The sequence below is a fragment of the Capra hircus genome, chromosome 2 (genome assembly GCF_001704415.2).
Source record: "Capra hircus breed San Clemente chromosome 2, ASM170441v1, whole genome shotgun sequence".
NCBI lineage: Eukaryota > Metazoa > Chordata > Mammalia > Artiodactyla > Bovidae > Capra > Capra hircus.
In genome coordinates this window covers 9186743-9209995 of record NC_030809.1, presented here as the reverse complement: position 1 = coordinate 9209995, position 23253 = coordinate 9186743, and the positions used below count along the sequence as shown (strand labels likewise).

Sequence of the window (23253 nt, the reverse complement as noted above, 5' to 3'; positions counted from 1 at the left end):
GCCCGTCCCTGTCTCAGCTGGGTCCCCTTCCCCAAAAGACCCCCGCTCCAGCCTTTGAGCCCTGCTCCATTGCCCTCCTGCTCAGCCATCGGGGTTCCCTGAGAGTCACAGCTAAGGCTCTTCCCCACTCCATCATCCCCCACACTGAAATTCTGGTAGCCCCAGTTTCCTGTGGCCCCAAACTCCTGCAGCGTGGCCTCAGGTAGGAAAAGGCTGGTGGGTGGCTCGCCCATGTCTCAGGTCCCAGAGGGCCCCCTGCCTGGCTGCCAGCCCCCCCTTCCTATTTGTGGCAACTTCAAATGTAGCACTTTCCTGTCACCTCTCACACCCACGGGAGCCTCAGTCACAGGCAGAGGCTGGCTGCCCGCCTGCCGGCTTCCTTCCCCAGCCAGAGAGGACTTCTGCAGAGCCAGGTGAAGAGCCTTGCACGGGCTGCGCCTCCTCCTGGGGTGATTAGAGACCTGGGGCAGGGTGGGGAGGAGTCAGGGGAGAGGGAGAAGAAACTGGGTTTCGGAGGAATGAGACACCCATGTAAGGGTGCCAGGCTTTGAGGGGCACCGGGGTTAGGGAGGGAAGAGGGGGAAAGGAGGAGAAGGAGGAGAGCCTTAGGGCTGTGCGACCCTCAGTGAAGTGACCGGCAGAGAAGTGCAGTGCTACCTGAGCAGACAGCTGTCACCGACCAGCTTCCTGTCAGGCCAGTCAGGACCGGGGGACCCCGAGCCCACTTGCTCAGACCAGCCCAGATGAGGAAGCTGAGCCTGGGAAGTCTGGGTGGCAGGACACTGGGGCTTCCTCAGCTGCCCCCCAAAGCTGGTAGGTGAGCTAGGATGTAGGTGAGGAGCCGGTGGTTAATAGAGTCGTGGAGACATGAGCCCCTCCCAGCATGGAAGAGAGTAGCCAGCCTCTCAATTCCCTGTGGCCCCGAGGAGGTCTGGAATATTTCCTCAGATCTCTGAGCTCACTTGGAAGTATCTCCATGAGGACTTCTCTCCCTCCTGTCTTCCCCAGGGATGGGGATCAGGCCAGTTCTACCCTTTGCCTCTGACTGGCGAGTCTCCATTCATTCCTCTTCTCGCCCCTGCTTGAGAGCGTCGTAGGCTTCTAAATGTCGGTGCCAAGAGAGTCCTTTCATGTCAGCCAGTCTAACCCTCCCATTTTGCAGATAAAGAAACTGAGGCCAGGAGAGGCAGTGACTGGCTCGAGGTCACACAGTGATTTCCGGGGAAAGCCGGCCCTGGAAGTCAGGCTCTTGTTTGGAGGACCTTCACTGCTGTGACGGACCTGTCTTCCCAGCAGGTGGCAGGGCCATGAAGGGGGAGCCTGCTCCAGAGCTGGGTTGTTGCCACAAGACCAAGCCCCTGGGGAGCACAGGGGCTTCTCTGTCCCCCTACCTGGACTCCCAGCTCTGCCAAGATGGCCAGGTAATGTGAGGTCCCGGTCCTATCTCTGAGCCCAGGATGCTTCTGGAAGGAGAGGAGGTTAGGAAGGAGTTGGGGCGGGGGTGAGGCGGGGTGGTGGTGTGTGTGGATATCTGAAGGGACCTGGATTCTCCTGGTCCTAAGCACCTCTACCCCAGGACCTCACAGGAACGTGCCCTCGGAGGTGCCAGAGACCCTCTGCCATGCCCAGGGCCAGACTCTCTGTGGGACATGAGAAGGGAAAGGCCATGCAGAGCTGAGTGTCACGGGGGCCTGGGCCTTGGGGGAGGCTCAGGGCCCTCCTGTGGGGTGCACCGTCTTTCATGAGGGGCTTTTCTCTGAAGTTCACCTCAGATCCATTGAGAACACAGTCCATAGTCTGAGACAGAGTGGGACGAGGGTGGTGAGGAAGGATGGGTGGGAGGGAAGAATAGGGCTGGGTGGGGGGTTCTGGGGCAGGGGGAGGGCAACCCTGGGGGTGGACGTGTAAGTCCCTTGGAAAGGAAATGTGGATGAGGGAAGGGGAAGCCCTCTGACTGATGGACATGGCAGAGGTGAGTATGTGTGTTGAGGGGCGGGTCTTAGCTTCTCCTTCCCCTCTGGAAATCAAACAAGGGGTGGGGCCATCTCAGGGGACTCCCAGTCCCCACCCCCAAGCCCCTTCCCTCTGCCTCCCAGGTCTTCCCAGCCTTCAAGCCACATCCAGACACAGTGGATTCTCATGATCAGTCCTGGGCCAGCTGGCTGTGCCCATGGCCACTGGCACCGGCCAAGTCTGCCCTGCTGGCCTGCCCCCGGGGCCTGGACCTATACCTGTGCGCCCTGCAGTCGGCAACCCTGGCAACAGCCCCACAGAGTCTCAGGGAGGATGCTTTGAGCACACGTAAGCCCAGGGCAACTTCACTTTCACTTTTCACTTTCATGCATAGGAGAAGGAAATGGCAGCCCACTCCAGTGTTCTTGCCTGGAGAATCCCAGGGACGGGGGAGCCTGGTGGGCTGCCGCCTATGGGGTCGCACAGAGTCGGACACGACTGAAAGGACTTAGCAGCAGCAGCAGCAAGCCCAGGGCACGGGCCGCACCCGGTGGAGGTGGGAGGTGGGGGCAGGTATTGTTAGGTTTGAGGAGGAGAGACGGAGCAGGCCCAGTGTCACTGGTGAGGACGGAGCCTCAGGTATATGCTACTTCCACATTTTGACCTGGAGCTGTGGCCTGGGCATGTGTGGAACGGGCAGTGGTTTTTCTCAGGCATGGGTGTGGAATCCGGTGGAGGTGTAGCCAAAGTCCCAGGAGTTGAGGGTGGGTGATCTGTCTGCCTAGAACACTTGAGCTAGAGGGGCCTGTGTCATAAGGCAGGAAGCTTGCTTGGGAGGCAGGGAGTCGAGGGGTGGTGTCTTGGTTCTGCCCCTTCTAGCTCTGTGACCTCGAGTACATCACAGAAGCCAGTTTCTGCTTTCACAAAGGACCATCTCACTATACCTCTACGATTATTGCATACAGTACACCATTTCCTTATGCAACTCAACCTGGAGGGCAGGGACCATGCTGCTGTGTCCAGCACACAGTAAAGCAGCCCAGTAAAGCTGGTTGAGTGAATCAGTGAGGGTCCAGGCAGACAACCTACTTTTGAATACTGATGCACATTTAGTATTTTACTTGACAGCGCTCCTCGTTTAACTCCTACCTCACTGGCTGTTGCACCTCACTCTCCCTTGCAAGCTCTCCTTGACTTACCCTCCTGAGTCTTCCCACGCTCCAGAATTCGGTCCGGAGCTACCTCCTTGGCCCTCGCCTCATCCCTTCTCCTCCTTCTCCTCTCCTCTCTCCTATTCTTCCCTCCTCTTCTGTTCTCTTGAGCAGTTTGTTGAAACTTCCTGCGATACTAGAAAGGTTCTACACTTGTGCTATCTGACACCTGAGCCTTTTAAATGTGGCTAGTACAAGTGAGAAGCTGGGTTTTTTGTTTTTGTTTTGTACTTAAAGGTGTACGATGGCTACTGTTTTGGACACAGCAGATCTAGGGCCATCCTTTATGTGATCTTATTTGAGCCCATGGCACCCACACTTCTGCCTCCAGTTCAGGCCACTCCTTTAATCTCTAAACCAATTCATCCAACTGGCCTCTGACTTCTCTACCTACATGTCTAACAGGCTTCTTGAATCCTTTTCGCTCCCTGAAATGGTTACACACTGCACAAATGCCAGCCTCTTTATCAGCAAGGGCAGTGGCAGACCAGGAAAGCCCAGAGAAAGAAGCTGCCATGCAGGCTAGAGTCCTCTCCCAGCTCGGAGCCGGGCAGGTTAGGTGCAGAGCTGACCTTGACTTCAGGCTATCACAATCTTCCTTTTTCTACTCAGGGCACCTGCCACCAAGGCTGCCTGCCAGCTCCTCCAGTGGCGAGAAACTCCCACCCAAGTGTCCTCCGAGCAGTGACAAGATGGGAAGCCAGACAGAAAGAGCTGGCGGGGGGGCCCCCTGCCCATCCTTCTCTCCTCCCAACAGCTCTTCCCCAAATTCTTGGCAAAATAAGAAGAGCCCCTTGGCTTTCTGCTCCTGCCCCCCAACCCCACCCAGCTCCAAAGAACTCTCCTCCCACTTCCGCCCATTCTATCCTGCCTACCCATTTTTCCTGCCCGCTCCTTACCTGGTCACATGTGGGAGCCTACCTTCAATGCCGTGTCCCCCCCGCTTCAAGCTGCCCCAAGACACCCCCTACGCCACCATGGCTGTGCCCAGCTTGCTGATTAATGTCAATGAGCCCAAGCACCCCAGCACCTGGGGGGAGACCCTGCGCCCCTACCCAGGGGCCTGTCAAGACTCCGGCCAAACCCAACCCTCCCAGAGCCAGAATCTGGGCCTTGCCACTGCCAGGACCTACTCCACAGGGCCGGAGCGGGCTGGAAGGGTGGCTGCAGGAAAGCGGGCCCCACTGGGCTCCCAGGCTGGCTCTGCGGCACTGCCTTACCCACTGAAGAAAGAGAACGGCAAAATCCTGTATGAGTGCAACGTGTGCAGTAAGAGCTTCGGGCAGCTCTCCAACCTCAAGGTATCTGCCTCCGGGCCCCCAGGGTTCCCCCTGGGCATCCTTCGGTGACCCTTTCCCATCCTGCTTCAAGAATCAAGGACCTGGGGCGGAGGGAATTCCAGGTCAGCCTCTAGGGCCTGTGACCTTGGCTGGTCCATTTGGCCCTGCAGTTTCGCGTCTGTAGAGTGGAGTCCTCTCCACACAAAAGACTGTCCATGAGATCATCTCATTTCAGCTAAAAATAGAGAAACCGAGGAAAGATGTTCCCAAGGTTACCTTGATTTAAGGGTGCAGCCAGGTCTCCATCTGAGTCTCTCAATATCTAGGGCAAAGCCTTTCTTGAAGAGTCATCCTCTCTGATTCCCTGGTAATCCTCCTCTTGTTAATTTATTTAAAGGTCAGGTCCGGAACAGGTGAATTTTAGTGAATCTAGACCTGACAACCAGCCTTTTTCAACTGGGATCCAACACAACAGCAAGTGTGCTGTAGGCGTCCTTATAGGCATCGTCCAGCAGGGGGCGACCACGGACGTATCTCTGTATCAGCCAAGATCTGACGTTAGGGGCAAGTTGACACCTGCTGAAATAGAGGAAAATTTACTGGTTGTTGGAGAACAGACCTTCTGCATCCTCTAGGGCATGCGTTTTTAAACGTTAATGAGCCTCAAACCACTTGGAGAGCTGGCCCCAGCCCTCGGCCCTCCCTAAGCCCCAGCCCCAGAGATTTCAGTTCAGCTGGTCTGCGGGTGGGGCCTGAGAGTCTGCCTTTCTAACACCCTCCCAGGTGACGCTGATGCTGCTGGTCTGTGGACCACACGTTGAGAAGCACTGCACAAGACATATATCTAGGGGGCACACATAGGGAACCCCTTACCTGGCCTGCTGACCACAGCTATCTCCATCTTCCCTTCCGCAGGGCAGCAGAGAGCCCGAGGGGAGCCTGGGGGATGGTAGATCGGCCTTCAGGGAGGTGATACGGAGGCAGGGGGATTGAAAGGCCTTGATGCCAAAAGGGGGTCCTGCGAGGATGCGGGGAGAGATTTGAGGAGGATCCCTGGCCCTGACGGGGGGCTCTGGGCGGTTGATAGCATTTCTCCCATGCCTGGCTCAGGTCCATCTGCGAGTGCACAGTGGGGAGCGCCCGTTCCAGTGCGCCCTGTGCCAGAAGAGCTTCACCCAGCTCGCCCACCTGCAGAAGCACCACCTGGTGCATACTGGGGAGCGGCCCCACGAGTGCCCGGTGAGACCCTCCACCCCCTCCCCTGTCCTCCTGCAGGCTGGGGAGGAGTTCTAGGCCCCTGGGGGATGGCACCTGTGGCCTCCATTCCTCCACTGTCCTGAGCAAATGGAGCTAGGGCAGGAGGCAAGGGGTGGGGGTGGGGAGGGAGGGGAAAGGGAAGGGCCAGGGTGTGCTATTGGAGGTCCTGGAGGGGAGAATAGCGATGTGTGTCTAGGTGTGGAGAAGAATGAAGCTGGAGGTCCTGGGGAGCGGACACCCATTGGTGACTTCCCAGCATCGTTGGAGGAGTTAATGCTAGTGTGTGTGCAAAGTCGATGAACTCTACTGATAACATCAGCTCAGTGTTAGCTCCCTCCCTCTTTGAGCTTCACCATGTCTCCAGGGAGTTTGGAAGGGCCAGAACTCTTTCCCCATTTTACAGAGGCAGGAACAAAAGCAGCATAATGTTGACAGTCTAGGCTACCTGGGTTCAAATCTTAGCTCTGCCTCCAATTTGCTGTGTGAGCTTCATCTACTGGCCTCACTCCTCTAAGCCTCTGCATATTACCTGTTAATACAGAAGTAGTGCTTAGTCCTGATTCTCCAGTCCTGAAGAAGACTACATAAGACCAACTCCTGGCACGCAGCAGCTCCCAGTAAATGTTAATTGCATGCACAGAAGCTGCAGCCCCACGCTTAAGGGTTCTATGTGATTATGTTATTCAGTCCTCCATGCCTACGAGATTAGGTATTAATACTCTATGTCAGCCATCAACAGAGCAAGGCTCAGAAAGGGGAGGTCTCCTGTACAAGGTCCTGCAAGGAGCAGAAGAACCAGGATACTAACCCAGGCTGCCTGGCTCCAATGTGCCAATACCATCGTCCCAGGGAGGAATCATGGGGGAAAGCTTCCAGGCCTGCATCACAGGGAGGTGGTGGTCTTGGGGGGGTGTTTCCAAGATGGGGAGTGGGGAGCAGAGATCCTGGGTGACCCAGGCAGGCAGAGCTGATACCAGTGCCTATCCCATCAGATGTGTGACAAGCGCTTCAGCAGCTCCAGCAACCTGAAGACCCACCTGCGCCTGCACTCGGGCACCCGGCCTTTCCAGTGCAGTGTCTGCCCGAGTCGCTTCACCCAGCTCGTTCACCTGAAGCTGCACCTTCGTCTGCACGCCCCACGGCCCTGCGGCCTGGCTCACACCCACCTGCCCCTGGCATCTCTCACCTACCTTGCCCGCTGGCACCAGGGGGCCCTAGATATTCTGGCAGCACCATCAGAGAGGCAGATGGACTGGGACATGGACAAGGTCAAGGTGTCCTCAGCATCCCAGGGCAAGTAAGGGCCTGAGCCATGGTGCCAGGACTGCCCTAGGGAGGGAGCAGGGGTGGAGCAATGAAAGGATTTTCTCTACGATGAATTGAGGCCTCCTGAGCTTCAATAGTGCAGGGGGAGGTCAGAGTGTATTTGCCAGACTTCACGTCCCACTCCACCTGGCAGGTCATGGGACACAGCCAGGAAGAGACTATGCTGCCCACCGTGTGTGTGTGTGTGTTGGGGGGCGCCTGCAGCCACCTACGTCTGGCTGGGTTTGAGTTCCACCCTCTGTTCGGGACCTATCTGGGACCAGGCCCTCCATCTCAGCTAGCCGATGGACAGTCCAGCCTTCCAGGTCTCTGCAGGGTGCAGACTGTGGTGCTGTGTTGCCAGGCACAGGGCACTCTTTTCTGAACCAGCACCGGCCCAGATATCTGTCTGCTGCTTCCTGCAACCTCCTTGTCTCCCAGTTCCTAGAGGCCACTGTGCCCCCTCAGCTGGTACTCCCTGCCGTGGTCAGGTGGGACACGTTCATCTCCCTCTGTATATGCCAGGATCTGAGCCTCCTGTGGGAGAGGCAGGAACACAGGGATGTCAGGGTCCACTCATGACCCAGAAGCAAGATGTCCCCCTGTGTGTCAAGGACCAGTCATCCCAGAGGACAAAGAGCGAAGGGGGTACCAAGCTTGGGGAAGGGGTAGAGGCCCTACAAGGACTACAGGTAGGGAAGAACTGGCAGAGAGAGCCTGGGAACTAGGGCCCTCTTGATGATCTTTCTCCCTGGAGTCCTAGAGGACCCCCTCAAGTGTGCAAAATGTGCCTTCTCCCAGACAGAGTGGTAGCATTAGATGGGAAAGGGTACTGCCCTATGGGGGTATAGGAAGCCCAGGCTATAATCACAACAGTAGCTATTATTAAGTAACAATTTGTTGTTGTTCAGTCGCTAAGTCATGTCTGATTCTGCAACCCCATGGACTGCAGCACGCCAAGCATCCCTATCTTTCACTCTCTCCTGGAGTTTGCTCAAGTTCATGTCCATTAAGTCAGTGATGCTATCTAACCATCTCATCCTCTGTCATCCCCTTCTCCTCTTGCCCTCCGTCTTTCCCAGAATTAGGGTTTTTTTCCCCAGTGAGTCAGCTCTTTACACCAGGTGATCAAAGTATTGGAGTTTCAGCTTCAGCATCAGTCCTTCCAGTGAATATTCAGGGTTGATTTCCTATAGGATTGACTGGTTTGATTTTCCAGTCCAAGGGACTCTCAAGAGTCTTCTCCAGCATTACAGTTCAAAAGCGTCAATTCTTTGGTGCTCAGCCTGCTTTATGGTCTAACTCTCACATCCTACATGACTACTGGAAAAACCACAGCTTTGATTATACAGACCTTTATTGGCAAGGTGATGTGTCTGCTTTTTAATACGCTTTCTAGGTTTGTCATAGCTTTCCTTCCAGGGAGCTAGCATCTTTTAGTTTCATGACTGCAGTCACCATCAGGAGCGATTTTGTGTCCGTGCTAAGTCTCTTCAGTCGTGTCCGACTCTTTGTGACCTTATGGACTGTAGCCCGGCCAGGCTCCTCTGTCCACGGGATTCTCCAGGCAAGAATACTAGAGTGGGTCGCCATTTCCTCCTCTAGGGGATCTTCCCAACCCAAGGATCTTATTTCTCCTGCATTGACAGGTGGGTTCTTTACCACTAGTGCCACCTGGGAAGCCCAACGGTGATTTTGGAGCCCAAGAAAAGAAAATCTGTCACTGCTTCCATTTTTTCCCCTTCTGTTTGCCATGAAATCACGCCACAATCATAGATGCCATGATATTAGTTTCTTGAATGTTAAGTTCTAAGCCAGTTTTTTAATTATTAAATAATTATTATTGGGCTTCCCTGGTGCCTCAGACGGTAAAGAATCTGCCTGCAATGTGGGAAACCCAGGTTCGATCCCTGGGTCGGGAAGATCCCTTGGAGAAGGGAATGGCAAATCACTCCAGTATTCTTGCCTGGAAAACTCCATGGACAGAGGAGCCTGGCAGTCTACGGTCATAATATTAATAGCCGGCCAACTTCCAGCAGGGGGCATACCTGTGGATTTCAGATTGGCTCCCCACCAGGGTACTGGATGAGATTTTCGCTGTGCCCTAGGGTCTCCAGGACCCAGAGAGAGAGCGTACTCTCATTGGACACTCTCACCAGCAGGGCGAGGGCAGGGTTGGCGTCGGTCCCCACCAATAATCACGGTCTAGGTTCCAAACCCACTCGATCAACCGTTTGGCCCCGCCCAGCAGGCCAACCACTCAGCTAGGCAACCCCCACGACCATGCCCACTCCCGCCCCTGGGTCCGCCCTTGCATTCTAGCCCCTCCTCCGGGGGGGCACGCGGGAAAGACCCTGGGCTCGGTCTACCCTCCTAGTCCTGTTTTCCCGCTCACCTTGTGCAGGCCCAGCTTGAAGTCTTCCAGCACCCTGACCAGTGGGTCCCCTGGCGCTTCCGGAGGCCTAAAGACGTAGCGCGGCCAGGGCCAGGAGCTGGGTCCCCGGGAGCGGGGCAGGGGTGCGGGGAAGGAGGGTCGGGGGGAGAGGGGATAGCCGGGGTGGAGAGGACCCCTGCAGAGCGCATCCCCTAGCCCTGGGGCTTGGGCAGTATGTGGATCGGTCCCACTCCCCCGCCCTCACGGACTTCGGGCCGGGCGCTGTTTGCTCAAGGGGGGCGTGCCGGAGGAGGCGTATATCTGCAAATGAGCGAGATCCGGGTAGCCCCCGCGGCCCCGGAGCAGTCAGTGCCCGGGACCTTGCCCTCGCCATGGCCGAGCGGCGCGGGGGCCTAGGGGCCCGCCTGGCTCGCCGCCTGGCCGGGCTGGGGGTCCGGAGGGAGCGCAAGGGGAAGCGGACCCCGGAGGAGGCCAGATCCCGGGATAGGTGAGGGGTTTGGAGGAGGGGCGCACCGGGCGCCCCTGGGCCCGAGGGTGTGAATGTGTGTCTTGGAGTGTGCAGTGGATGTTCAAGTAAGCCTGTCTGAGTGACTGGAAGCATTAAAATATACCAAGGGGTGTACTACGATTTGGGGTATGTGGACTTTATAAAGTCCCTGTACTTTTTAAAACCTTTACAACAATTTTGCAGTTTCCTAGGTCTGGCGGGTGGCCAGGGAACTCCTGATTTCCTCTCTGAAGATAATTGAAAGGCAAATACGGTGGCACCTCCTGCCGCTGTGGACTTTGATTCTCTCATCACAGGCCAGTTTAGCTCTTGCCTTCATGTCACTTTGTCATGAGTATGACAGGTTCCTGAGTTGGCTTAGACTGCACTGTATTTGCCCTTTCATGACATGAAGAGGCTTTCCCCCATCATCCTAGATTGTATTAACAATAAACTTATTTGCCACTTGCTTGATGCTTTTCCTGGATTATCTCATTTAATCATCCCAGCAGCTGTACCAGGCAGGTATTTTGTGTGAGTCAGATACGGAAATGGAAGTTCAGAGATGTGAAGTCACCTCTCCAGTCACACAGCTTGGAACTGGTGGGGCTGGGACACAGACTTCTGCAGTCTGACTCCGGGGCCCACAGCCTGAAGCCCTGGGCTGCTCTGTTGCCTGGAGAGATTTCAGAACTCAAGCAAGGGGGCCAGAGTTCTGTCCTAACCCGAGAGGCCACTGGCCATGTGACCTTGAACAAATTGCTACATCTCTCTTAGCCAGTTCACTTGCACCTGATGTCTGAGAGGCAGGGAAAAGGCTGTATGGATTGCCAGGCTGAATGGCCAAGAAAGGGATAGAGTAGAGGATCCCAGGAGCTCACAGGCCCAATGTCTGCAAAGAATGTCAGGAGGGATCACAGGAAACAAGTGTCTGTGCAGTTCTGATCTTATGACGTAGCTGTCTCCGGCCTGCCCTGGGAGGAGTGGAGGCATGGTTGAGCCCAGGGTGAGGGGAGGGGTTTGTGCTGCTCTCTCACACCAGAGACAGCAGGGAGGGGAGGGTCGAGCCACCCTAAACCTGGAAGCTTGGGTGCCTGGGGGTGCCCATACGCTGCCAGCGCCCGGCCTGGAAGACACACCCCCCGTTCCTTTACCCCGTCTGGCAGGAACCTGCCCTGTAGGCCCACATGGCACTGTTCCTCCCTTTCTTTCTCCACTTGAGAGGAGGCAGCGTTGCAGGTGAGTCAGGGACAGGGAGGGCCGGGTAGGGACTACGCATGCTCCTGAGGCCAGCCTGATGATACGTCCCATGTGTGTACTTGGACTTGGTTCTCACTGGCCGTGGGAGTGGGACTCTGGAACGGAGGGACAGGCCCCTGGCCCCTGCTGATTGCCTGGAGTAGGGGGCAGAGTGCACGGAGCTGGCAGCCAAGGCCCTCCTCTTCTTGGCCCGTTAGAGGCGTGATGCCCAGACAGGCTTTGGAGTGAGACCATCCTAGAGTCTTAACTCTACCAGCTGTGTGACTTTACCACCCTGGACCTCAGTTTCCTTATCTGAAAAATGAGGACACTGCTATCTACCCTTTAGGATTATTGTGAGGCTTAAAGGGGATTATGGAGGTGTAATACCGAGTGCTAAACCTGGCATAGGGTGGGCCTCAGCAAATGGAAAGCTTTTGAATTATTAGGGTACTGTCCTTTTTCTGTATTCTGGTCCTGATATAGGCCTAGTCCCCATTTTGTTCTAGGCCCATCCCTGTCTCTCTCTGGGGCTGGCGTGGACAAGTGGGGTTGGGGGCAGAGAGGAGGCTGTGCATAGACCTCCCCTGCCCCCCAAGACTTCAGGTGCTCATCTTGCCTGCGGGGGCCCTTAGAGACGAGGGCCATCAGGTCCAGTCTGGGGCAGGAAATGAGGAGCCTACTTCACTCCCTCCCCTGTGTTTCCTTCCCAGGCCCAGGGGTGGCCAGAGCTGCCCTGACCTGGCCCAGGGCCAGGGCAGCACCAGCAAAGTCAGCCTCAAGGTAGGAGAGAATCCTAGGGTTGGGGAGGGGAGGGGAGGGGAACAGAAGCTGTTGGGAGGGGCTGGGCCAGCCCTGAGAACCCTGACTTACAAGTTAGGCAACTGCAGTCCTCTCCTCCCTCCTCTGCCAGGGATTCACTCTGTGACCCTGGGCATATCACTCCTTACTTCTGAACTTCAGCTTCCCCATCCAGAAAATGGGGACAATCATGCCTTTTAGGGCTGTTGTGAGTAATAAGGTATCAGATGTAGGACATCCAGCATGGAGCCCAGATGCTTAGGAAACAGCTTCCTAATGTAGGGGCTCCTGGAGGAGGCCCTGTCCTCAGGACCCCATTTCCCACACTCCCTCCTTTAACTTGACCTTCCCCATCTTTGACTCCCTTTCCCCACTTCCTGGCATGGCCCCCAGGGGTGACGCTGGGCCAGTGACTTAACCTTCTGGCCGAAGTTTCCCCATGCTCAGCGGGGACCTGAGCCATGGATTGGACGGAGACCAGGTCCCCCACCCTCTATCCCCTGGATAGCAGAAGGCTTCCTCTAGAGATGGCTCAAGCAGGCATGTGTCTCTCTGTGATACTGAACATCATCAGTGATTACTAGAGTACTGCTGGGTACGCTGCATGGATTATCTCATACAATATTCTCAGCACTCCCAGGAAGCAGATACTATTATTATCATGCCCATTTAACACATGGGGAAACTAACACGCAAGAGGTATTGCAGCTAGAAAGTAACAGTGCTGAGAATCAAGCCCAGGTTGCCTTGCTCCAGACTCCCAGATTAATCATCCAGCCTTCCTGTTTCTTGAGATTTTCAGCCCCTGGGAAGTGAGAGGCTGCATCTATTTCATAGATGTGTAAAATAAGGTATTTGGGATTAAGGAGAAATTTGACCCCAGATTTGGCTCCTCTGTTGCCAAGGACACAAATCCATCCCTGAAGACTGGCATTTGGGGGGCAGTGTCTATTTGGGTCTGTGGTCCTGAACCCTCTCCCCTCACCCCCACAGCTAGGCTGGGCCCCAGGGGAAGACAGCAGACAGAAGTCAGGGTTGTCCCACTTTTAGGGGAACCCTCTTCCCTGGCTTCCTCTTGTCCCAAGAACATCTCTATACCCGATACCTCCTTCAGGTGTGTTTGGAACACTCAGGCTGGGAGGGTATTGGAGAGGCGGCTGCAGGCTCTGGAAGCCTGGAGTGGGCAGAAGCCAGTGGCGTTGTGGCAGGCATGCCCACACAGGCCCTAATCCCCAGGGCAGCTGGTAGCAAAGGGCCAGAAGCCAGTGGAGTCCTGGGAAACCAGCAGTTGGCCTGAGAGTCAGGAACCCTCACTGTGCGACCTTGGTCATGTCGGCGTCTCTCTCAGCCTCCCTTTCCTCGTATGTAGAATGGGAAGGGGTGAGATAAATGCCGAAGGAACTTTCCAGAGCTCTGCCTCTTTGTCCAGCTCTTGTGGCCCTGGCAGCCTCTCCGTAGGGCAGCTCCACTTGGTGTCAGAGCTCTCTTCAGCTTCTCCTGTGCCAAGGAGGGCAGCCAGGGGTGCCGGGGGGTACCCAGGGGGCAGGCCAGAGAGGCTATCACTGGGTCTCTGCTTCTGCTTTCCCTCAGGCCCAAGCCCAGAGCCGCTCAGAGTTGGACCTTCGGGCAGGGAGCCTTGGCTCCTGGCTTTGGAAGCGACGACACAGCTCAGGGGGGCTGGTGGAGCCTCTGGGGCGCCTCCAGAGGCCTGCTGTAGGCAGCGTCTCTGACCTGGCCAACCATGTCTCCATGGGGCCAGAGAGCCTGGCACCAGCGGTGACCTCAGGAGAGCCTGCTGGAGCCAGGGGTCCCTCAGGCCCACCACTGGCGCCTGGATGTTTGGAACAAGGACCTCCGGGCCACACCTGCCGGCAACCCCCACACTCAGCCCGGGGGTTTCCTCTGCTGCCCGAGGCACCCAGCAACCTGGAAGACATGCTGCCCCGCCCAGTGTCCTGCCCCAGGGCAGAGGGGGCAAAGGGCGAGCCTACCAGTCCAGGGCCAGCCCTGCCAGAGCCAACCCTGCCAGAGCCAGCCCAGACCCTACGTGAGCGTCCCTCTGCCAGGAGGACCCGCTACTACCACATCACTGTCAGCCTGCAGGGGCGTGAGCAAGCACCTGGGGAGGAGACGGAAGAGCCCAAACCGGCCCAACCAGCTCCCCACCCCTGCGGCCCTGAGGAATCCAGGGGCTGGCAGGAGCCTCCCCAGGGGCCCCGCCCCATCACAGGGTGCCTAGCTGACCTGCCTCAGGAACCCCAGCTCCGAGCCCCACCACATCAGGGGAGCACGGCCCAGCGGCAGGAGCTCCGGGCCGGCCGGACGCCTGGGTCCCCGCTCAGACGGTGAGTAGATTTCACCCCCCACGTGGGGCGGTGGGGGAGGAGGAAACTGACCTGGCCGCCCCTTCCTGGGTCTCTATCTCGTCTCTGGGCTTCTCTAAACCATTCATTCAGTTCTCCCAGGCATAGGCTGACTCTGCCATCCCCTCCCCTTCCCATCTCTGCCCTCTGTTGCCTGCCCTCCAACCCCGTGCATGCCCGCAGGCTACCTCCGGGGACCCAGTTTTGCTCTCCTCCTCCATCCACCTGGGGAGGGGGATATCCTGTCGCAGAGAGGATGGGGAGGGTCACCTTATCCTCAGCAACACCTTCCCCAGACCCTCGTTCTGTTCTGGAGACCACTTTCTCAGCCTGAGAGGAGAACTCTCAGGTGATGCTGGATGTCCTGGGGTGAGTTGCTTAACTTCTCTGGGCCTTGAGTCGTCAAGTTGATTTGGTCACTGGAGATGAAGGAGGAGGAGAAGGAGGTTACAGGAAGATACTTTGAACTCTAGAGAGTGGGGCAACCAAAACAGCCCAGATGCTTATTAATAACGCTTCAGTCGCAGCAATAATTACCCCACCTGGCCCTGTGTTGGTGAACAGGCGCTGAGGTTCCCAAGCCCTGTTTTTTTTTTTTTTTTGTTAACCTTTTTATTTTGCATTGCAGTATAGCCAATTAACAACGTTGTAATAGTTTCAGGTGGACAGCAAAGGGACTCAGCCATACATATACATGTATCCATTCTCCCCAGACTCCCCTCCCATCCAAGCTGCCACATAACATTGCTAAGCCTCGGTTTTTCTTTTTTTAAAGCCTCGGTTTTTAATCTGTGGCTGCAGGGACCCCTGACTCTCCTGAATCTGCCTGGTGGGTTCAGAGAAAGGAGGATGGGTCCTGTAAAACTCACTGACAACACGGTGAACTTGAGACCTCTCTAGAACCACTTGGAAGGGCACACCAGGCCTCAGACAGCGTTCTGAAAAGTTCCTACTGATGATGGTGGTGGTTGTCACCTATGGTTCCCTTTCTCAGCGTAATTCTATTTAATCCTCACAGCAGCCCCATGAAGTAGGGCTAATCCTGTTCTCCACCCCAATGACAGACGGGAAACTAAGGTTCAGACAGGTTTCATCACCTGCTCTAAGTCGACCAGAAAATGAAGGGGCAAGAATCTGAACCCAAATACCTGTGTTCCAGAGCTTCCCCGGTGGCTCAGCAGTTAAAAAACTCCGCCTGCAATGCAGGAGACACAGGTTCAGTCCCTGGGTTGGGAAGATCCCCTGGAGAAGGGAATGGCAGCCACTCTAGTGTTCTTGCCTGGGAAATCCCATGGACAGCGGAGACCGGTGGGCTACAGTCTATGGGGTCATAAAGAGACAGACACAACTGGAGCAACTGAGCGTGCACGCCTGCACCCGTGTTCTAAACACCTCTCTCTCCTGCCTCTCATGGAGGCCTCAGAGGCCCCGTGCAGACGGCGGGGGGTGGCGGGATGCTGAGTGTGGTTGCTGTACAGAGCTTTCTGTGACCTGTGATTTCTTTGTGACCACGTGGGGGTGAAGTCTACTCATCTGTGCGGGGACCCAGATTTGGAAGCACTGTGGCGGCAGAGGCAACACCAAGGATGCCCACGCCTCCAGGCCGGAGTCAGGATGATGATCCTGTGACAAGGAGGAGGGACCTGTGCGACCCAGGCTGGCTCAGGGACCTGCTCAGAGGGGAGGGTTGAATAAGAATCCCTGATTACGCACCCTCCTCCTATTTTTTTTTCCCTTTTCCCTTCACTGAACAACTGATTCTTTCTTTTTAACCAACATCAATTTTCCATCACGGTAGGCAGAACTCTACCTTGAGAAAGCTTACAGTGATCCTAGAAGAGTCAGTTCAAAACAGATGAGCTAATGCAGGGTCTAAAGCAGACCCTGAAGGGTGGTGGGGGTGGGGGGCGGAGGAGGGCTACAGAGAGAGAGAGGGTGGGTGGAGGAGGCAGGCCTTGACGAGGGGAAAGGAAGGGGCAGCAGGTTTGGCTGGGGGACTCCGTCTGCCACTCCCTGACTATTTTGGGCACGGGTGGATAATGACAGATTCGCAGGAGGCGAGGGCTCAGAGGGGAAGGAAGTGGAGCTCCAGGGGTGTCATTTCTTCTCTGTGCTCCCTTTCTGGAGCGGGCTTCCCTGGGCCAGGACTGGCAAATATGGGGAGGTGGGGGAGGCACGACACAATCAGGGCCGAATATGTAAGACGTGTATGCATCCAGGTGTGGTTGTCTGTCCCAGTGAGGGTTAATTTCAAGGGGAGAAGGGCTGGAGACTGTGGCCTGACTGTGTGTGTGTGTACTGGGAACATGTGTGCACGTGTCGTTGTGCTTGTGGGTTCCTGCGTCTGTGTGACTGGTGTGTCTGCTGTGTCCCTGTGTGTGTGTCCCTAAGTACCTGTGTCTGACTCTGGTTCTGACTGTGTGTGCCGGGGTAGTGTCTGTGTGTGTTTGCGCCTGTGTGATTCTGTGCCCTGTTGGTGTGTGCCTGTGTGGGACGCAGCATGTGCTTGTGGGCCTGTAGGCCGGTTTGGCCTAGTTTGGGGGTGACTCACAGGTAAGCGGGGAGAATCCAGGCCTTGTTGAGTTAGACAAGGTTCTTTCCCACACTCCCCCCACCCCCTGTACAGCCCCTCCCTTTCCCAGCCCCACACAGCTGATCTGGAAGTCACAGGTGACCCAGCTAGTCCGGGGCCTTGAAGAAGAGAGGGCTCTGGAAATGGGCATTTCTGCTGGCCTAGGAGAGGCCTCCTGGGGTTTTGAGGTGTGTCTTCAGAGGAAGGACAAAACGGGGTCAGGGGATCTATAGGCAGGCAAATTCCTGCGTAGTGTGAAGAACATTCTAGCCATCATGACTATTCAGGGACGGAACAGGTCAGCTGTTAAATTGCGACCTCCCTGTCCCTAGAGGTATGCAGGCAGAAACAAATGACCACATGCTTGTGGAATGACTATCAGGGGTGTTGTCTGGGGGCTGGGTTCAGAGAGGCATAGAATTCTGATTATTGGGAGGTCACAGACGTATCTGATACGAATACCAGTGGCTTGCTCTTCTGAGGCTCTCCTGTGGCAAAAGCCTATGGAGGCCTTCCAAATGTGGTTCCTGTTTTTATGTCTAATTCTTTGACCCCTGAACTCCTGGAATACCACTTTCAAGAGAAATTGGCTTTGGATGAATCTAACCAGAACCTGGGGCTTCCCCAGGGGCTCAACAGTAAAGAATCCACCTGCAATTCAGGAGATGCAGGAGGCGTGGGTTTCATCCCTGGGTCAGAAAGATACCCTGGAGGAGGAAACGGCAACTCATTCCAGCACTCTTGCCTGGATAATTCCGTAGACAGAGGAGCCTGGTGGGCTGCAGTCCACAGGGTCCCACAAAGAGTGGGACATGACTGAAATGGCTGAGCACGCACGCGTGCAACCAGAACCTAGCACATCGCCTAACATGATGAACGGTGAATGAGTGAATGAAGGAATGAATACGTGACTTAGAACCCAGGCTCTGCCCCTACTGTCGGTGCCATCATGGCTGGGGAATCTCAGCGAATGGTGGTTATTATCATTAGTACCAGCCAGGAAGACAGAGATTCTGTTGGAAGAAAAAGAGCTCCTTAGTGAGGACAGAGGAGAGGGCTGGGCCTTAGGGAAGGGCTACAATCAGGTGTCTGAGTGTGTGGCTGTCAGGAATTCGGGCCTGGGGAAAGAATTGGGCATCCCTTCCAGCCCCTCCCCTCCGTCATACACAAGACTTTCCTGGGGCCACCCAGAGCCCATCCTGGACCAGGCCACATGCTGTCAGAGTCACCAATGGTCCCCGAGTCAGGTCAGGCTTCCCTGGGCCTCAGCCCCATTCAGCTCTGTCCCTCATAAAACCTGAGTCACTTCTGGGGCCACAAGACAGGGTCAAAGTTCTGGGTTCCATCAGCCTCTCAGGAGGGAGGGAAATGGAGAAGAGGGGAGGGCAGTCGGGGGCATGGGTCCATTTCCGGCCTTAAGGGCATGGGTCCCCTATGATGGTCTGGGGGCTGCCTCACAGAGAGGAGGAGCTGCAGACAGGCCGGTACTGAGGCTGGCGCAGAACAGGCTGATCTCTTGGGTTCTTGAGGCCTGAGAATAGGATTGCCCTACTAGTGCAGCCTGGAAGTCAGAGTGGGGACTGCCCGGCCCCTTCCAGGACTGCTGTGCCTCCTTTAAAAGTAAACCCCCCAAAACACAGAGTCTTAGTTTACCAGATACATTAGGAAGTTTGATTTGGTGGTTCACCACTTAGGGTTAGATTCAACCCTTGTCTCTGCTACTGTGTGACTCTGGGCAAATTTCCTAACCTCTCTGAGTCTTTCCCCCCACCCACATCTGCAGAAGGGGAATGTGTGTTCATAATTTATAAATAATTTATTCTGTCTTAAAAAATTGAAGTATACTGGATTTAATATAGCGAAGTGATTCAACTATATACTATTTTCCATTATAGATTATTACAAGATATTGAATATAGTGCCCTGTGCAATATAGTAAATCCTTGCTGCCTATCTGTTTTATAAACAGTAGTTTGTATCTGTTAATCTCATACCCCTAATTTATGCCTCCCTCTTCCCTTTGGTAACCATAAGCTTGTTTTCAGTGTCTGTGAGACTGTTTCTGTTTTGCCCATAGATTTTTTTGGCTGTGTTGTGTGACTTGCAGGATCTTAGTTCTGACCAGGGATTGAACCTGCACCCTCTGCAGTGCAAGCAAAAGTCCTAACCGCTGGGACCACTAGGGAATTCCCATGCATAAATTCATTTGTATCATTTTTTAGTTTCTACATGTAAGTGATATCATATTATGTTTGTATTTCTCTGTCTGATTTACTTCTCTAAGTATGCTGCTGCTGCTGCTAAGTCACTTCAGTCGTGTCCGACTCTGTGCGACCCCACAGATGGCAGCCCACTAGGCTCCTCGGTCCCTGGGATTCTCCAGGCAAGAACACTGGAGTGGGTTGCCATTTCCTTCTCCAATGCATGAAAGTGAAAAGGGAAAGTGAAGTCGCTCAGTCGTGTCCGACTCCTATCGACCCCATGGTACTCCCTAGGTCCATCCCTATTTTTGCAAATGGCAATATCTCACTCTTTTTTATGGCTGGATAATAGCCCACTGTGTTTATACACCACATCTTCTTAACCCATCATCTATGCATGGACACTTTAGCTGCTTCCATGTCTCGACTATTGTAAAGAGTGCTGCTGTGAACATTTAAGTGTATGCATTTTTTTGAATTAGAGTTTGCATCCTTTCTGGATATCTATCCAAGAGTGGGATTGCTGGATGATATGGTACCTTGCTTTTTAGTTTTTTAAGAAAACTCCATACTGTTTGCCATAGTGAATAATTTATTCTTCATGGGGAAACTTAGGAGTCAGCATTTTCATTTATAAAGTGAGTTTTTATTCTTTCTCTCATACTGGATTCCGACAATAACCCTGTGAAGCACATACTCTTGTTATTCCAGTTTTCTGGCCGGGGGCCCTGAAACTTGCCGGGGGAAAAGTGGCTGCCCAAGGTCATCTTGCTGATGAGTGACAGGGATAGGGGGAACCCAGCTTTGCTTGAGGCCAAAGCTGTCTTTCCTCACCTTCCTTCATCAGGATTGGAAACAGGGTCAGAACATTGCTTGTCTAGTTTTCAGCTTTCCGGTTTTCTAATTTTTAGCTCCTAGAGGACTAGCCCCAGGGCTCCTTGGGCAGCGTCACAGCCCTGTCCACAGACCAGTGAGTCGGATCCACATGCCTCTTTTCTTCCTCTCTCTCCTTCTAGGCTTAGGCCTCAGCTTCACCCCTTGAAGGACCGTGGCATAGGAGAACGCCTGAAAGTAGGGAGAGGGGTGGGAGCTCTGAGGGTATCGTGCCCATTTTACTGATGAAGAAACAAAGGCCCTGAAACGCTGGTCTGAGGTTACTCAGTCTGACCTCTGCAGAGACAGCTATTCTAAACTGCAGGAGCCACCCTGACCACTCCCCCTGACCCCATCTTTTTTCTTCCCGGCACCCTCTGCAGCGAGCTGGACCACAGCGAGCCAAGGACACTGCAGGACGCCTTGCCGGGGCCCAACATGGAGGAGGCCAGTGGGCCCCCGGCTGAGGCCAAGGCCCAAGTGGTGAGCACCACGTTGACATGGCGGCAGCAGCCCCCTGCCCAGGACGAGGTCAAACACCGTTTCCACAAGGTGTCCCTGGTGTCAGGGGCCCGGTTGGAAGCCCCCTCCAAGGAGACGTTTGAGTCCAGCTATCGTCGAGAGGAAGTCAATGGCTTTGCTGTCTGGGAGGAAGAGACCGTGAACCACCAGGGCCCCCGGGACGGGGCTGGCTCCAAGAACTTCCAGAGCCACGGGCCCGTCTTTTCCAAGAAGTACATACTACCCCGCAAGGAAAAAAGGCCAGTGGGAAGACTGAAGGAGGCTGCGGAGCAGGGTGACGGCAGCCCCCAGCCCCCCAGGACCGAGCCGCCGAGCGCGGGAGCCACGGCCAGGACTGAGTTTTTGGTGCCAGCGCACGGGCCCCGGGAGCCGAGCCCCCACCCGGGTGTGAGTCTCGCCAGCGGCAGCTCCAGGAGCCTGGAGGAGCGGCGGGTGACGCGCACTGTGCGGACCACCGTGATGGTGGGAGGCCACATGGACCGCCGGGTGACCAGCACCGTGATCAACTCCGTGGGGCCCTCACTCTTGGGTGAGGCCCTGCCAAGGGGCCGCAGTGTTTCCCGCGCGGTGCGGGCAGTGGTGGTGAACCCCCAGACCGAGGGCTCCCCCAGTCGCAGTCAAGCCCTGGAGCTGCTAAGTAGCCTTGTACCAGCTGAGCGGACCGCCCCCACCAGCCGGCTTCCCAAGCCCCTGGCTGCTGTGCCACGGAGTCCAGGTCTGGGCAGCACAGAAGGGTCAGCCCTTAGGCAGCTGCCTGAGACAAGGACGGCAGAGCCGAAGGACAGATCTGCTCCGGGCCCTGCGGGCTTCCTGGAGGAGGCTCACCCCACTCTGAGCCAGGAGGTCCCTGCAGCCCACCCAGACCAGGAACAGGACAGAGCCCTGGGTGCTGGGGTCCATGAGGTCCCAAGGGTGCAGAGACCCGCCAGCCCCACCCAGTCCCCTCTCCAGACCTCTCAGGGCCACACCCCAGTACCCTCCTCTCCCAGACTCCAGACCCGAACCCTCTCCCTGAGCCTAGTTCGCCCCCCAGAGCAACCTGAAGCACCTACTCAGGCTCGGGCCCAGCTCACTCTCAATCCCCAGGGACCCCAGGGACCCCAGGCCCTGCCCTCCATCAAAAGAGAAGGGCTTTCAGATCCCCCTGCGGCCACCATCCTGCCCATGGTGAAGACTGAGGTTGTTATAGTCCCTGGACAATCTCTTGCTCCATCCTCTATGAGATGGAAGGCCATCAACAGCCCGGGAGGTCTTTCTGCTCCATCCTCCCCAAAGAATAAGGTTGTTCAGGACTCTGAAAAAGTCCCTGTTGTTTCCCTTATCCAGAAAGAGATAGTACAGGGCCCTGGGGTTCCTGCTGACTCATCTCCCAACCAGAAAGAGGTAGTGCAGGGTCCGAGTGCTCCTGCTGCCTCAGCCCCCAAACCAACCAAGGTTGCCCAGGGCCCAGAAGTCAGCCCGATCAGCCAGAAAGAGGTCGTCTGGAGTACGGCAGGCAGCCCTGTCCCTCCCCTCCCCAAGGAAGAGGCTGCTCAAGGCCTGACAATTCCTGCCATCCCATCCCCCAAACAGGAAAAGGTTGTCCAGGGGTCTGAAGAAAGCATCGTCTCATCTCCCACCCAAAAAGAAGTTGTCCAGGACCCTGGTGCTTCTAATGTTCCATCTTCCACCCAGAAAGTAGCTGTCCAGGCCCCAGCCACTCTCATCGCTCCCTCCTCCTCAGTGGGCAGGATATCCTCTGGTCCAGGAGGTCCCCCAGCCCCGGTGATGATGGGAGCAGAGACCAGCCGGGAGTCCCAGCTTGTCCCTGAAGCCACCAAGGGCAAGACGTTCCTGGAGCCATCAAGGGAGGAGGAGGAGGTGGCCCTGACCACTGACCTGGAGATTTTCCTGGATACCCTGCGGAGCATGGAGCCTCCTGAGATCCTGCGCACTCACCGGCTACCTCGAGCCCCCCGCTCCTCCTACCTGGCCATGTACGCCACCCTGCCTGCCATCGAGGAGGACCAGCCTGGGCCGTCCGTGCTGGGACCCAGCCCCCAGGAGGTGCCCACCCTGGAAGTAAAGAAGGAAGAGAAGGCACAGGAGGAGGAGGAAGAAGAGCCAGAGAACCCTTACCTGAGTGACGATGAAAAGCTCCAGCGCAGGCAGGAGAGAGCCAGGCCGGGCCCCCCCAGGGACCCCTCCCCTGCCCGGCCTGCCCAGGTCTCTTGCTCTCCTCTGGAGATGATGAAGAAGCATGTAGCAGGTGCCAAGGGCCCCCACCCAGAACCTGGGCCAGAGTGGCAGGCAGGCAGCCGGCCCACTTCCCGTCTTGGAGGCAGCCTCCTCTTTGGGGGTCTGATGCCTGCCCTGAAGGAGGCCCCCACCTTGGAACCACTGGGCACAAAACTATCCGCTCTGCAGCCCCACGGGGCACCGGGGCTCAAGAAGGGTCCAGGACAGCTGCCCCTGCTCTACAGTGAAAGGCCGCCTTCACAAAAGCCGGCACGTGCCTGGCCCCCGGAGGGGTGGGTGAGTGAGGCCTTAGGCGGGCAACGGAGGAGGGCCTGGCCTCATCTAGGCCAGGGTTTGGATCCTGTGAGGACCGGGATCCTGGGAGGCAGTCTCCCGATCCGAGCAGCAGGCTGTTTGCACTGAGGATTCCGAAGGGCTTGATAAAATCTCAGAAGCTGGGGAAGGGGGCAGTTCCGGGGACAGAGTGATGAAGCCCTGGGGGCTGGGAGCAAGCGTAGCATTCTCTGTGGGCCAGCTCTTTGTGGGTTGGAGGCCTGCAGGGAGGATATGGGATTCC

The 23253-nt window shown here is 56.0% G+C and overlaps 2 protein-coding genes across 3 annotated transcripts in view; both read left to right on the top strand.

The window, feature by feature from the left end:
* ZNF683 (zinc finger protein 683) lies at nucleotides 340-7247 on the top strand. Of its 2 annotated transcripts, none has more exons than XM_005676816.3 (6): nucleotides 340-413; nucleotides 1297-1421; nucleotides 2097-2301; nucleotides 3777-4465; nucleotides 5555-5683; nucleotides 6694-7247. In XM_005676816.3, the coding sequence occupies exons 2-6, from the start codon at nucleotides 1308-1310 to the stop codon at nucleotides 7000-7002; spliced, it is 1446 nt and encodes a 481-aa protein (XP_005676873.1). In that variant the 5' UTR covers nucleotides 340-413; nucleotides 1297-1307; the 3' UTR covers nucleotides 7003-7247. The 2 variants fall into 2 exon arrangements, with proteins under 2 accessions (XP_005676873.1, XP_013829561.1); XM_013974107.2 differs by having other exon boundaries at nucleotides 1163-1421.
* Nucleotides 9748-23253, top strand: part of AIM1L (absent in melanoma 1-like) — a 30063-nt gene continuing 16557 nt past the window's right edge. The window contains exons 1-4 of the mRNA XM_018056341.1: nucleotides 9748-9888; nucleotides 11841-11910; nucleotides 13519-14273; nucleotides 20321-22973. Of these exons, the coding sequence (XP_017911830.1) occupies nucleotides 9773-9888; nucleotides 11841-11910; nucleotides 13519-14273; nucleotides 20321-22973 (3594 nt within the window). The 5' untranslated portion in view covers nucleotides 9748-9772. The remainder of the gene's footprint in view (nucleotides 9889-11840; nucleotides 11911-13518; nucleotides 14274-20320; nucleotides 22974-23253) is intronic.

What these genes read in the sequence shown, in the direction of transcription:
- ZNF683 (XM_005676816.3), top strand. Translation starts at nt 1,308, where the DNA reads ATGAAGGGGGAGCCTGCTCCAGAGCTGGGTTGTTGCCACAAGACCAAG. An exon ending in AGCTCTGCCAAGATGGCCAG is followed by an intron (nt 1,422 to 2,096) that starts GTAATGTGAGGT and finishes TCTGCCTCCCAG; the next exon opens with GTCTTCCCAGCCTTCAAGCC. An exon ending in GGAGGATGCTTTGAGCACAC is followed by an intron (nt 2,302 to 3,776) that starts GTAAGCCCAGGG and finishes TTTTCTACTCAG; the next exon opens with GGCACCTGCCACCAAGGCTG.